The 14,397-nt window shown below is 44.0% G+C and overlaps 1 protein-coding gene across 1 annotated transcript in view; it reads left to right on the top strand.

Moving 5' to 3' along the window:
* The window catches only part of LOC311237441 (guanine nucleotide-binding protein G(q) subunit alpha), a 40,550-nt gene extending 27,883 nt beyond the window's left edge, over positions 1-12,667 (top strand). Inside the window, exons 4-7 of the mRNA XM_084325328.1 lie at positions 441-569; positions 8,621-8,750; positions 10,622-10,775; positions 12,219-12,667. Of these exons, the coding sequence (XP_084181454.1) occupies positions 441-569; positions 8,621-8,750; positions 10,622-10,775; positions 12,219-12,409 (604 nt within the window). The 3' untranslated portion in view covers positions 12,410-12,667. The remainder of the gene's footprint in view (positions 1-440; positions 570-8,620; positions 8,751-10,621; positions 10,776-12,218) is intronic.
* The last annotated feature ends 1,730 nt before the right edge of the window (positions 12,668-14,397 follow it).

Below are 14,397 nucleotides of genomic sequence, written 5' to 3'. Positions count from 1 at the left end.
ATTGCTCAAGGTGGAAAAAAGAAAGCCCTTTCCTCAAAGCAACTAGTAAATCCATGTGTCCAGGGGACATACTATGGAAAATGGGTTTTGCCTAGTCTTTGTATGGATTTGGCCGTCTGAAATGTTTTAGGCACTGGGGAAAAATAGACTTAACTTAATGTACAGCAGAAACATGAAGACAAGAAATTACTTTCTTAAAGGGCCACTTCACACATTTTCAACCTTAATCTTATCCCTCTGTTGTGAAGAGGACATGTGATAATTGATTGTAATGTGTTATGAGTATCAACAACTTGACTACACCAACCCCACCCATCTTAGGGAAGGTTGAAGAAACAGTTGAGGAAATAATGTCTACAGTTCATTCACTAATAGTCAGCAAACTGCCTCTTTAATGGGAATCAGTCATGCTCATCCTCTTCCCTCTGGTGTTGCCATAGTTACATGAACGCCTTGGACCGGATCGCCGAGCCATCCTACCTCCCCACCCAGCAGGACGTGTTGAGGGTTCGAGTTCCAACCACAGGCATCATAGAGTATCCCTTCGACCTGCAGAGTGTCATATTCAGGTGAGGAAAAAGAAACGGGGAGACAGAGTAGGGGAGACACAGGAGAGAAGGTTATTTAATGAGACAGTAGGAAGGCTGAGAGGGAGACAGAGTAGGGGAGACACAGGTGAGAAGGTTCTTTTCCCCATTATCTTTTTCCCCTCCTTTTTCCGATTTTTCTCCCATCCCACTGTTAGTCGTTATGCCAATTCCCAACCCCCTTCCTGGTTGTTGCGCACCCCCCCCTACTGTTGGTCCGGGAGGCCGGAGACTGTCTCATGCTTTCCTCTGACACATGTGCAGCCAGCCGGCAGCCAGCCTGGCAGAGCAGATTATCACCGGGAGAGTGTAACGTGTGGAAGGTCACACTACCTTTCTCCAGATCCTACCCTCACTGTGCAGGCGCCCCGACCGAACTGTAGGGGTCGCTGTCCACAACGCCCAGGACTCACCCACGGCTTCCCTCCCCCTAACTCACTAACTCAGCCAAACGAGTTAGTATAGCGATCAGCCCAAGCCAAGGCAATGCTGACTCTCCGGGAGTCGAGACCGCAGCCTCTTGCATTGGTGACGAGCACAATCTCCGCTATGCCACCTGACCGCCCGAGAAGGTTCTTTAATGAGACAGTAGGAAGGCTGAGAGGGAGACAGAGAAGAGGAGCCACAGGAGAGAATGTTCTTTGTTGAGACAGTAAGAAGGCTGAGAGGGAGACAGAGTAGAGGACACAGGAGAGAAGGTTCTTTATTGAGACAGTAGGCAGGCTGAGAGGGAGACACCCAGGCATTGCGCTCGTCACCAACGCAAGAGACACCGGGTTCGAATCCGGCTGTCGGCGTTGCCTCCAGCTTGGGCCGGCCGTCATACTAACTCAATTGGCAGAGTTAGCGGGTGGGAAGTCGAAGGGTGGTAGTCTGGTCGTTGTGAACAGCGACTCCTACAGGTCTGTTGGGGCGCCTGCACAACAAAGTCAGGAAAAATGGCGGGGGCAGTGTGAGCCTCCTACACGTTACTCCTCGCCAAAATGAGAGTCCGCGCTGGCAGGTGAAAAGATGTGACGGGCTGCCTCCACATGTATCGGAGGGGACATGTGATGCAAGGCTTCTATCCTCCCTACAACCGGCCAGTGGGGGGCATATGCGAGCAACGATCAGGACAGGGGAGGGATAATTGGCACGAGAGGTAAAATTGGGACGGGGAGAAAAATCACAGAAAAAAGGAGGAAAAAAAAGCAGATAAAAAAAAATACATTTCAATGCACACATTTCTACAATATAACAATAATAACTATAATATGCAGGGTTCCCACATTCCCAAAGGATACAATTAACTTTTAACTCATTGAGCGCCAAAAACGTAATATCTCGTGTTTAGCCGCCAATGCTTGAGCGCCAAAAACGTAACGTAGAGCCTTTGATATTTTTCCTTTGATCCCTGTTCTAAACACTCAGCCGGAGCTCCCTGGCACATCTGCCTACGTTGGAATTGCAATGACGATCGAATCACGCCAGGTGGCAGTATCACCTACCTTATGAACATGCATGGGCCAGCTATTAGTGTGTTAGTGCCATTATTTTGAAACGGGCAATGTTTATCTTGGGATTGTGAACGCACGAGGGTATGTAGAAACAAACTCTTTTTTACATGTTGGACTATAAATAGTGTCTGTCAATTGAGCCATACTATTGTCTCCATAGCTATAATATAGAATATACAATAGCTACGCAAAGATCGTGAACTATCGTGAAAATGGTATAAAAAAAAAGAGCTGGCGCCAGGCAGTACAGATGGGGAAAGAGCGTGGCGCTCAATGAGTTAAATGCTTGTTTTTTAAGCATCTTCTTGGCCTGCTTGCATCACGCGAATAAATGAGGAAAAGCAGTGGGGCGTGCGAGACAGCGACTCGTCAGATTTTATTAAAACGGAACAAAGAAAATACGATTTCTTGATTCAGAACAATTTGATCATGGATGAACAAAACATTCAATGCAAATGGTTTATTTGAATTTCAAGGATTTTTTAAGCACCTTGTGCTTGGGCTGTTTTCAAGGAATTCCAGGCCTTGACTTTTTTAGTAAAAAATCAAGCACTTCAAGGACCTTGTTGAACCCTGTATATAGTACACATGGACCGCAGTCCAGAGTGCCCCACAGCAATAAGTATAAAATGAACATAAGCATAAAATCAACACACAATTGACGGAATAAAAACAATGCATAAATTGCAGACATAAGAATAGGTATAAAAGACAATAAAACCCAGTAAACAATTAGCCCACCAACTAAAGAAAGAACAAGCCGAAAGGACGATAAAAGCAATTTGATTTAAGGGCGAGATCACATATCATCCAAAATAAATCAATCAGGCATTCCAGGAGTATTACAATATATTATACAAATCTCAAGGTAACTACACACAGGATGAACTGGATAGATTCTTAGAAGGTATCAAAATGCCAAAGCTTTCCGAAACGGATCAAGAGAGTCTTAACGCACCCTTTACCGAACAGGAAATACTAGCAACAATCAATTCAATGCCTATAGACAAAAGTCCAGGACCAGATGGCTTCCCGGCGCAACTATATAAGGAGTACTGGAATGACTTGAAACCCATTTTTATGGGAATAATCAACAATTTTGGACGCAATAAGGCACTTCCTCAAACAATGAGCTTGGCTAACATCACAGTACTGCATAAAAGTGGTAAGGATCCATTAGACTGTTCATCATATAGACCTATAAGTCTTTTAGATCATGATTATAAGACTATCACCAAAGCATTAGCAAAAAGACTTGAAAACATTATGCCGAAATTGGTAAACCCAGATCAGGCTGGATTTGTTAAGGGAAGATATGCTACCGATAATATCAGAAGGTTATTAAACATAACCAATCATCTGAATCTAAAACAGAGGCCCTCTCTGCTCCTATCTCTGGATGCAGAGAAGGCTTTTGATAGAGTTGAATGGAATTTTCTTTTCAACGTGTTGCATAAACTTAATATAGGGTGACATTTTATCCAGTGGATTAAAGCAATTTATCAAACTCCAAAAGCAGCAGTTATTACTAATGGTATTACATCTGATCCGTTTCTCCTGATGAGAGGAACAAGACAGGGGTGCCCAATGTCAAGTTCATTATTCGCAATAATAATTGAAATTTTGGCTGCATCTGTACGAGACAACATTAACATAAAAGGAGTGTATATCAATAAGGTTGAACATAAAATATCTTTATATGCTGATGACATGATACAAGATAAACTATAATAAATCTAATGCATGTCTCCTACATATGAAACCAACAAAAGAAATGCAGAAATCCTACCCATTTCAATGGTCACCAGGAGGTTTCAAATACTTGGGAGTACACTTTACACCGCAATTAAATGATTTATTTGAAAAAAACTACACTCCTCTTACAAATTAACACAGATTTAGGTAGATGGGACAAACTACCTTTATCCCTTCTAGGAAGGATAAACGTCATTAGGATGAATATCCTTCCGAGATTGAACTTTCTCTTTCAAACTGTACCCTGCTACCTATCTGTAACATATTTTAACATATTGAATAAATATCTCAAAATGTATTTGGTCCAATAAAAAACCAAGGATTAAATTACTGACTCTTATTAAACCCGAGTCCATGGGTGGTCTAGGTCTTCCCAATCTCCAACACTACTACTGGTCAGCCCAACTTCGAACTATAGTATCATGGTCATTGGGAGGACCAGACTCACACTGGATACAGACAGAAGTGGGATATGTTGATCCTTTACCTCTAGACTCTTATATTTATAAAGAATTCTGATACAATAAAAAATATAAAGCAATACTTCACGGTTGTGAATACCCTGTCTGCATGGAAAGACTGCTCGAAAAAGTTTGGCATAACTAAATGCATCTCTGTTTATTCACCTATTCATCAAAACCCTGACTTAAAAAAATATTTTCACTCAACTGATATAAACAAGTGGAGACACGCGGGAGTAACTCAACTTAAAGACCTTTTTCATAAAAACTGGAAATTAAAAGCATTTCAGGAGCTAAGAGAAGAATATAATATTCCTAACTCAGACTTCCTAAAATATATGCAAATTCAAAGCACTTTAAGTTCACTTACTAAAGAAAACAAGTTAAGCTTTGAAATGACAGAATTGGAAGAAAAACTAACTACCTCATCCACAATTAAAGGTCAAATCAGTGAACTATATGAAATTCTAACTAATGAATGCCAAACAGTCTTTCCAGCTCTATTAACAGTTTCAGTGCCGACCTTGTTTAAATTTTTACCCCGTTGAATGCCATCATCCACTTCAATGTTAGCGTTAAAAACGCCTAATCTATGTTTTAAATTATGGCTATGTGTCTAATCTGCCCGTCGCTTATCAATGACTTGTTTGCAGTCAACATTGTCGAAACGGATTGTTTTTTAATCGGTTCATATCCTTTTTATAGCATTTCGAAAAGCTATCGTTCTCTCGAACATTTTTGGAAAATTGAAAGATTCCCCCATAAACTGCATTTATTGGAATATTCTCGAATACACTAAACACGTTGTCATTTGTCGGCCTATTTATGAATCGTTTTCAAATAAACGCTAGATTATCGATAGTATATGTGTAGTTATCCATGCTATAGACGCGAGCTGAAAAATCTATTCTCTCGTTTCCTCATTACACACACATACACACATAGGGACACGCTGTTATCTCAGTGAATACAGCTCCGATTACCCCAAGACTGGTAACATAGACTCCTTACCTTAGATCAGATGTTCTCCAAAAAGATTATTCCAATTCCTGATCGCCATTCCAAATATCGATCACGCTTATTGATTGATTATTGGCTGCTGTAAATATATATTCCACGCTGCTTTCCAACTCGCGATCACTTCCATGTTCATCAGACGGCTCGCCAGCACAATGGAGCCAGTTGGCTCTACCTTTACAGATCTACAGATCCCAGGTCAGTCTAATCGACTGACCTGCAGTTACACAGGGATAGACGATAGGGGGCGCTTTTTTCCCATCTGAGCTCCTGGAGGGGCTGCTGTACCAACGGGAGACTCGATTGATGAAATATGAATTCAGATCGCTAATAAAAAAATAAAACGACATTTGTTGTCGTCGGCACTCACCGGGGGGGCTGATGAAACGAGATATGTCGTCGCTGGCACTCAATGTGTTAAGGTGCTGGGAGACGGACCTGGCAACGAAATTTGAAGAAAACAATTGGCAAGACATCTGTGATAGAATTTTCTTTCCTTTTACAAGCAATGAGATCAAAGAAAGTAATTTCAATTTTTTTTTTTTTATCCACTTTTTCTCCCATTTTCTATATTTTCTCCCATCCCAATTTCGTATCATCCAATTCAACCCTCCCCTGTCACGGACGCTGTTTCTTGCCTCCCACAAGCCGGCTGCAATGTGGACTAAGTCATACATAGCACAAGTCCCCTCCGGTACTCGAGGTAACAGCAGTCGCATCTTTTCACCTGCGCAGCTCGATCTCTCAGTGGCGAGGAGTAACGCGTGGGAGGCTCACGCTGCCCCCGACACTTCCTGATTCTACTGCGCAGGCGCACCAACCGACCTGTAGGAGTCGCTGTCCACAACGCCCGATCCCCACCCATCAGTTTCCCACCCCCTAATACGGCCAATGTGTATTAGTACGGACGACCAGCTAAACTGAAAGCAAATGTGGAGCGCTGGGCTCGAACCGACGAGCCCAGTGTCTCCAGCATTTCGTGGCAAGCGCCTTGCCCACTACGCCACGTAGCCGCCCTAAGTAATTTCAAATTTATTCATAAATTCTACCTTACTCCTGTAAAAATGCACAAAATCTCGAAAGAAAACTCACCGAATTGCCCAAGATGTAAAATGAAGGAAGGAACATTTCTGCATATGTTCATAGAACAAATATCTCAGTTTCTTCCCTTAGAAAAGATAACGCTTGAAAAGCATAACCAGGGTCACTTATTTCAAGAACTTTGGAATCCACTCTATACTCAACTGGAAATTCATAATACAGTCCTATAAATGTGTCATATCTAATATAACAGACGTGGAGTTTTAGCAGATTAGATTAGCTGATCTGTTGAGGCTCTTTGTCTGCGTGTCAGTGCCTGGTTGCCTGCGCGGGGTCGGGTCTGGGAACGGGAGCTGAACACGCAGCGGCCCGGACCCTTCCCTGTCGGGGTGGGCGTCGGCAGGCGGGTGTGAGCAACCGAGTGCTATAACCTGTCACTGTTTACAATACCAACATTTGCACTTTTATTTCCTATTACTTATTTACTTATGATTTATACATTTTTATTTATTTTGTTTGTTTGTGTGCGTGTGTGCCTGTGTGTCCGTGTGTGTATGCCTATGTGCGCATGTGCGTGCGTGTATATCCCAGTGTGTGCAAGCGTGAGTGAGAGATGGGAGAATGGAGTGAGTGGGGAGCACAGTGAAAATTGTTCATGAGAGTGACACTGAACATTCTGTAGATCTGTCGATTGAATGTGAAACCTCATGAAAAATAAAAAGATTTAAAACAATAAAAGTCTTGCAATGTAAACATGCAGACTTAAGAATAGGCATAAAATAAGTACAATGTCGCTCGAAGGCATGTGAACCCCCCCCCCGGAACAGTCAGTCCCCCAAACACCCCACACATCAATCCCTACCAGATCCCCATCCAAGACACACCCCCTGATAAAGCACGCCATGACCGAAGGAAAATGCAAACAGCCCGCGCGCCACTCACACCGCCATGCACGGCGATGGGAATGCCACGCCTGTGGGCCGCCCCATCCCCCCCCGGTCCCGGCGCCCCCACCACCACGAGGAACACCAGTGAATCCCACCCCCAAACTACATAGAGAAATGACAGGCCACACGCCCCAGGACCCGCAGCCACGCCAAAGGAGACACGACTCCAAACACTCAAGCAGACAGACACAACAGTGGCCAAATGAGAAGACACGTAGGACTGGGACAGCATTCTTCATCCCTTACAGAAAAGACACATTAGTTTCACAGGTGAAAACATCACCTTTTTCAGAATCACTTCATTCTCCAATGTTGTTATACATCGGAATTTGACTTCTGTGCTGGCATACAGCAATCCAACAGTTCTACCAGGACAGCACAGCTGCTACATGTAGTCGGGTTGCCTGCCAAATAGGGCGGAGAACCCAAGGGTAGAGTAGTAGTGGAGATATACCAGTAGATGGCGCTCAGATACAGTATGTATTTTTATAGCACTGTCAAATGCACTGTCGATTACAGAATTAGAACAGGTGTAAAGTGCATTTATGGGGAAAATAGATGAATACAATTATGAGATCAATGAGCCTGATTAGTGATATGAATTTTGTTTCCAGGGTTCAGCGTGTGTGTGTGTGTGTGCGTGTGCGCTCTCCAATCAGTCACTAGGGACTTGTAAGGGCACAACACAGTAGGGGTGTAAAGGTACGCGTATCCGTACCGAACCGTTTCAGTGTGTACCGAACGGCTGTGTACCGACTACTGAACGAATACAGCGGTATGTTAACCACCGGGGGCTGTTTTTTTCACAATCTTTATTATTATTAATATTTCTTTTTTTACAAGTCGATTATTAATTTCAATATAGAATATTCGTTGACGGCCCTACAAGTACAATTAGTGCACACTACATCACCCCTGAGTGGAACATGGAAAGCCAAACTTTCCCCCACTGTACCGAAAACTTGTACCGAACCTTGACTTCAAAACCGAGGTACGTACCATACCGTGGTTTTTGTGTACCGTTACACCCCTACAACACAGGGAAGATGACTTCCTGTCATCGGACTACTCTCGTCAAGCCACCTTTCATTAGCACTAGATAGCAAGAAAGTGTGCTTTCTGAAAGTTAGTATGGTTCAAAACACTCCAGTGCCACAAACCAATCTCTGAACAAGTTGTCTGTGAATCTACACGAGTAGGGTATATAGTCTACGTGTGATTGTGGAAATAGATGTGAATTTGTCATGGGCTAACTCCCGTTTACTCTATTGCTACGGCAGGTTGGCTAACTCCCGTTTACTCTGTTGCTATGGCAGGATGGTGGATGTGGGGGGTCAGAGGTCAGAGAGGAGGAAGTGGATCCACTGCTTTGAGAACGTCACCTCCATCATGTTCCTGGTGGCGCTGAGCGAGTACGACCAGGTGCTGGTGGAGTCCGACAACGAGGTGAGTTGGACCGGTCCTACAGATGCCAGAACTTTCCATTGACTTGCACTAGCATTGCTAACAAGCGCTAACTGGAGCCTGGTGCCAAGTTCTCTGTTCTGGATGTATATCTAACAGGTGACTTGATCACTTGTCTGTAAATAGGCTTCTGAATCCTAAAGTTTCCATTTTAGGTTTAACTACACAGTGACTTCTTTCACTTGGAAACATAGCAATTAAGTGCATTTAATGAATCATTTGTTATTTGTGTGAGAATTGAAAAGCTTGCTGCTCCCTCTAGTGGTTCAAATCTCCCTTAGGGATTTTGTTGTGATGATGTCATAAATGAGGGCATTGTTAGGCTTGCCGTAGTCTCTGCTAACAATTCCAATTCCATTTCCATTCCCTGTGTAGAGCAAGGCACTAACACTGGGGGTTCCATTGCCCATCTAGCTCGCAAGACACTAACACTGCCAGGGTTAGCGGTTCCTTTCCCTGTGTAGCTCAATGGGTGGAGCAAGGCACTAACACTGCCAGGGTTAGCGGTTCCTTTCCCTGTGTAGCTCAATGGGTGGAGCAAGGCACTAACACTCCCAGGGTTAGATGTTCTATTCCCTGTGTAGCTCAATGGGTAGAGCAAGGCACTAACACTGCCAGGGTTAGAGGTTATATTCCCTGTGTAACTCATTGGGTAGAGCAAGGCACTAACACTGCCAGGGTTAGGGGTTCCATTCCCACCGGGGCCACCCATTATGTATTGTACGCATGGGACTTACCCACTTTGCCTGAATTTCCCCAAGGGGATCAAAAAAGAAAGATCTTATGACTTTGTAACCATAAAAAAAAAATTAAAATCAGGTGTTACGAGGTTTTGACCTGTAAATACTATATCTGATGAAGCAGAAATACCATTCGATGATCTTCACTCCAATGGCAGGCTTCCCCTGCTGCTGTTAGAGGTGAAGTAGGCGTATCCTGCTGCTGTTAGAGGTGAAGTAGGCGTATCCTGCTGCTGTTAGAGGTGAAGTAGGCGTATCCTGCTGCTGTTAGAGGTGAAGTAGGCGTATCCTGCTGCTGTTAGAGGTGAAGTAGGTGTGTCCTGCTGCTGTTAGAGGTGAAGTAGGCGTGTCCTGCTGCTGTTAGAGGTGAAGTAGGTGTGTCCTGCTGCTGTTAGAGGTGAAGTAGGCGTGTCCTGCTGCTGTTAGAGGAGAAGTAGGCGTGTCCTGCTGCTGTTAGAGGAGAAGTAGGCGTGTCCTGCTGCTGTTAGAGGAGAAGTAGGCGTGTCCTGCTGCTGTTAGAGGTGAAGTAGGCGTGTCCTGCTGCTGTTAGAGGAGAAGTAGGCCTGTCCTGCTGCTGTTAGAGGAGAAGTAGGCCTGTCCTGCTGCTGTTAGAGGAGAAGTAGGCCTGTCCTGCTGCTGTTAAGAGGTGAAGTAGGCAGAATGTAAATCAGACTCCTTAGGTCCTTCCCTCTCTCTTTCCCTTGGAAAACACTTGTAAATTATCAGCCAGCTGCTTTGCACACAGTGTTGAGTGACTCACACACTTTTTAAGAGAGCATGTGTGTGTGTGTGTGTGCATTAATATTGGGAAAATTCTCTGATACCAATACTGTATGTTAGCGTGTTTCCTTCCTGTATCAGTCAGGCTGACTGTGGAAGATAAACAAATGGTGAGGGTGGTATTTTACAGTTGTTTTGGTCAATTAAACACTGAAACTGATCACAAAAACTCTGTCTCTTTTCTCTCTCTCTCTCTCTCTCTCTCTGTCTCTCTGTCTCTCTGTCTCTCTGTCTCTCTGTCTCTCTGTCTCTCTGTGTGTGTGTAAACTTACCCTAAACTAATTGAGTGTCAAAAAGTCTGGTTCAATTAAGTCATTATGTCTCTTTCTCTAGAACCGTATGGAGGAGAGCAAGGCATTGTTCAGGACCATCATCACCTACCCCTGGTTCCAGAACTCCTCAGTCATCCTGTTCCTCAACAAGAAGGACCTTCTGGAGGAGAAGATCATGTACTCCCATCTCGTGGACTACTTCCCAGAGTATGATGGTACGTTTTACACCTGGCCTATAATGCATGATGCTCATTTGGTCTCTGGTTACACTTGTCATTTCAGTGTGATTTATCATTAGATCACACTAGGACGTGCCTGGATGGTCTAAGTGACATGTCTGGATGGTCTTAAGTGACAGGTCAGGATGGTCTAGGTGACTGGTGGGGACAGTCTAGTCTAGGTGACAGGTGGGTGGTAAGTTAACTTTGGTGCTTGATACTAGTACAGTTAATACGGTATCACTAACTGTTCTGTTAGTTAGCCTACTTCTACTGCAGCCTTTACGGTAATCTGGGCAGAGCGGAATGTGCGCTGCTGGAGCTCTTCACTTGTTTAACTGTGCGGAGGCTGTGGCCACTATGCTGTTGAGAGCGTGAAATAAACTGGAGTACAAATAAACACTCGTCTTATTTATAGACTAGCATGGTAGCAGAGGATGTCGGCCTCTAACGTTACTAACTACAGGCTGCCGCCTGGACTGGACGAAAAGAAGTATTTTGAGAAGTGGAAGAATGAAGTGGAAATATGGAGTCGGGTGACCGATTTAGCCAAGAAGAAACAAGCGTTGACTGTTGCTCTATCGTTGACGGGTAGGGCGAGGGATACTGCGTTAGAAATACCTGCCGATGATCTAAATAAGGATGATGGAATGACAACTTTGATTCGGGAACTTGACAATGTGTTTTTGAGAGAAGAGAAGGACTGGGCCTACGAAGCCTATTCTGAGTTTGATACGATTTCGCGGGAAGACGGCGTCTCCATGGTGGACTATATTGTTGATTTTGAACAGAAGTACAACCGGACCAAGAAATTCGATATGGTTCTAGCCGACGCTGTTTTGGCATTCAAACTACTGGATACAGCAGGCCTCGACATAAAAGACAACACGCTCCCTAACAACATGCTCCCTAACAACATGCTCCCTGACAACACGCTCCCTGACAACATGCTCCCTGACAGTATGCTCCCTGACAACACGCTCCCTAACAACATGCTCCCTGACAACACGCTCCCTAACAACATGCTCCCTGACAGTACGCTCCCTGACAACACGCTCCCTAACAACATGCTCCCTGACAACACGCTCCCTAACAACACGCTCCCTGACAGTACGCTCCCTGACAACACGCTCCCTAACAACATGCTCCCTGACAGTACGCTCCCTGACAACACGCTCCCTGACAACACGCTCCCTGACAACATGCTCCCTGACAGTACGCTCCCTGGTTAGAGGGATAAGAAGTGACAGCCTCACAAGGGGTTATATACACAGAAGGTTTGTTTTACAAAAAGAGACGCATGCATACTACATACATACATACATACATACATACATACATACATACATACCACCACACACCCACAGGGACCACGTTTATAAACAAAAAATGTACAAATAAAGGTTAAATAAACTAAACCGTATTCTTTGTCCCTCCCAGGTCCCCAGCGGGACGCCCCGGCGGGACGAGAGTTCATCTTGAAGATGTTTGTGGATCTGAACCCCGACTGCGACAAGATCATCTACTCACACTTCACCTGCGCCACCGACACGGAGAACATCCGCTTCGTGTTCGCTGCTGTCAAAGACACCATCCTACAACTCAATCTGAAAGAATACAACCTGGTGTAGGAGGGGAGGAGAGAGGAGAGAGGGCAGGAGAGGAAAGGAGAAGACCCCCGTCACCCTCAACAACAACAAAATCAACAACACTGACGGACTGCCTGACATGATCTGTGAAAGAAACACACACACACACACAGACACGAAAAAGAAAATCGGAGAAAAAAAATCGTATGGTTGCATATTACTAATTTATTTGCCATTTTTGTTGACCCTTTGCTCTTTGAGGTGTGAGCAGGAGTCCATGTTATCTTACTATTTAAGGAGGTGATCATGTGTGTGGGGGGGGGGGGGGGGGGGGGTGTTTTGGGGGTCGAATTGCTTTTGAATATGTACAGCACAGCTCCTCATTTTTAAGCTTTGCGCATCCATGAGTCTTGGATTCCACTAAGGAGAAACTAGTTTGTGCACTGGAGGCCTGGGGAAGGAGTCCGTCTGTCTGACGTCTAGTCGTTGAATGAAGGTGCTCCCTCCCTCCCACCCTCCTGCCTTGTTTAAAAAAAAAAAAAAAAAGGACAAAAAAAAACGGTTCTATGATTTTATTCGATCCTCCTCCCGTCCTGTTGGTCTGCTCCAAACCGCCACTGTGTTTACGCCTCCACCCGGCAGTAAATTACATCACAGATCTTTAACGGTTTTCTGCGTCCTCTGAGGGATTGATTGACAGGTCTTGATCTATATCAACTGTGATTTTTTAATTAAATTATTTGATATTGATTATTATTATTATTACAACATTGCATTGACTTTGGTTCCATCCAGTGTGTAGAATTTGTATGGCGGCCAGGGGAACGTGGCTTCCAGTAGGGAAAGCCTGAATTCTGTTGTGAACGTCAGTCGTTTTTAAAGATGACCAACGACTATGTACCGCTAATGTTAAGATGAGTGATGGACCTCCTTGGTGCTGGAGGAGGAGCTCCCTGGTGCTGGAGGAGGCACGTGCAGGTGCTAGGTTAGGAGGACCTCTTCTGTCTGTCATGTGCCATGATGAGGATGGTAGCGATTGTTCTCCATAGATTCTGACTATAATTTATGAGACAATGTTGTTTTTGATGATCATGTTCGACTGTGCCACTAATGCTTTTTATTACGGTAACGTGTGTATTTATTACCGATGCCAAACCCAACCCTTACCACCGGACTCAGTGTTTACTATGATAATCTAATTAAAGGAGGACAGGGCTTACTGAATGAACAGAGTTGACTGACTGACTGACTGACTGCTGCAATGTTGAATTATTCAACATGGTAACTAAAAGGCCCGTCCCACTGCTTGGACTGACTTATGCTCCAGTTAGCAAGCTGACACAGAGGAGGCAGCTAATCAGTGTGCTGAACTGTCTGAACTGTCCAATCAAACCATGGGGTGTGCTGCTGCTGTCCCCTCCTCCTGGCCTACAGATTGTCCAGCCACATTCCAGCTGTGTCTTTTCAATTGTCCAATCACAGCCCGGCTTTTTGACTGTTGTAATAGACTAGCGGTGGAGAATCAATTAGGCTCTTCTTGTTTTTGATTGGCTCCCAAGGTTTAGAGCTCCACAAAACCTGATCGTTATTCTGAGCATATAGATTTTTTTGTAACAATGCCCTAAAAAATAAGCCTGTAATTTACATTTTATTGAGGCATAGTGCAATTATGAATGCTATAATCATTGTACATACATCTCTCTATATATATATATGACAGCATCCGTGTTGGCTTTGTAATCATAACTTTTTTGGCAGACTGAATGTGCAGTATTGAAAATATGTATCTATGTAATTGTATTGTACGTCTAATGGCTAATTAATTTTTTGAAGAAGAAAAAAATAACCCTTTGTTTCCTTTTTGTTTCGTTTTTATTTCCCAGCAAACGGGAAACAGTAGAGAGGAACATTAGTGTCCAAATAGACATGTCTATATGCCTGTACTGACATAACATAGTAACAGTTTTTGGTTCGATGGACTTTTATATGAAAAAACACACAGCAAATCTAACCGACAGCTAATTGTGTTA

This window comes from Notolepis coatsorum (genome assembly GCF_963971535.1).
Source record: "Notolepis coatsorum genome assembly, chromosome: 1".
NCBI classification, from domain to species: domain Eukaryota; kingdom Metazoa; phylum Chordata; class Actinopteri; order Aulopiformes; family Paralepididae; genus Notolepis; species Notolepis coatsorum.
Note: the sequence above shows the minus strand (reverse complement) of the source record. Positions and strands in the feature narration are given on the sequence as shown.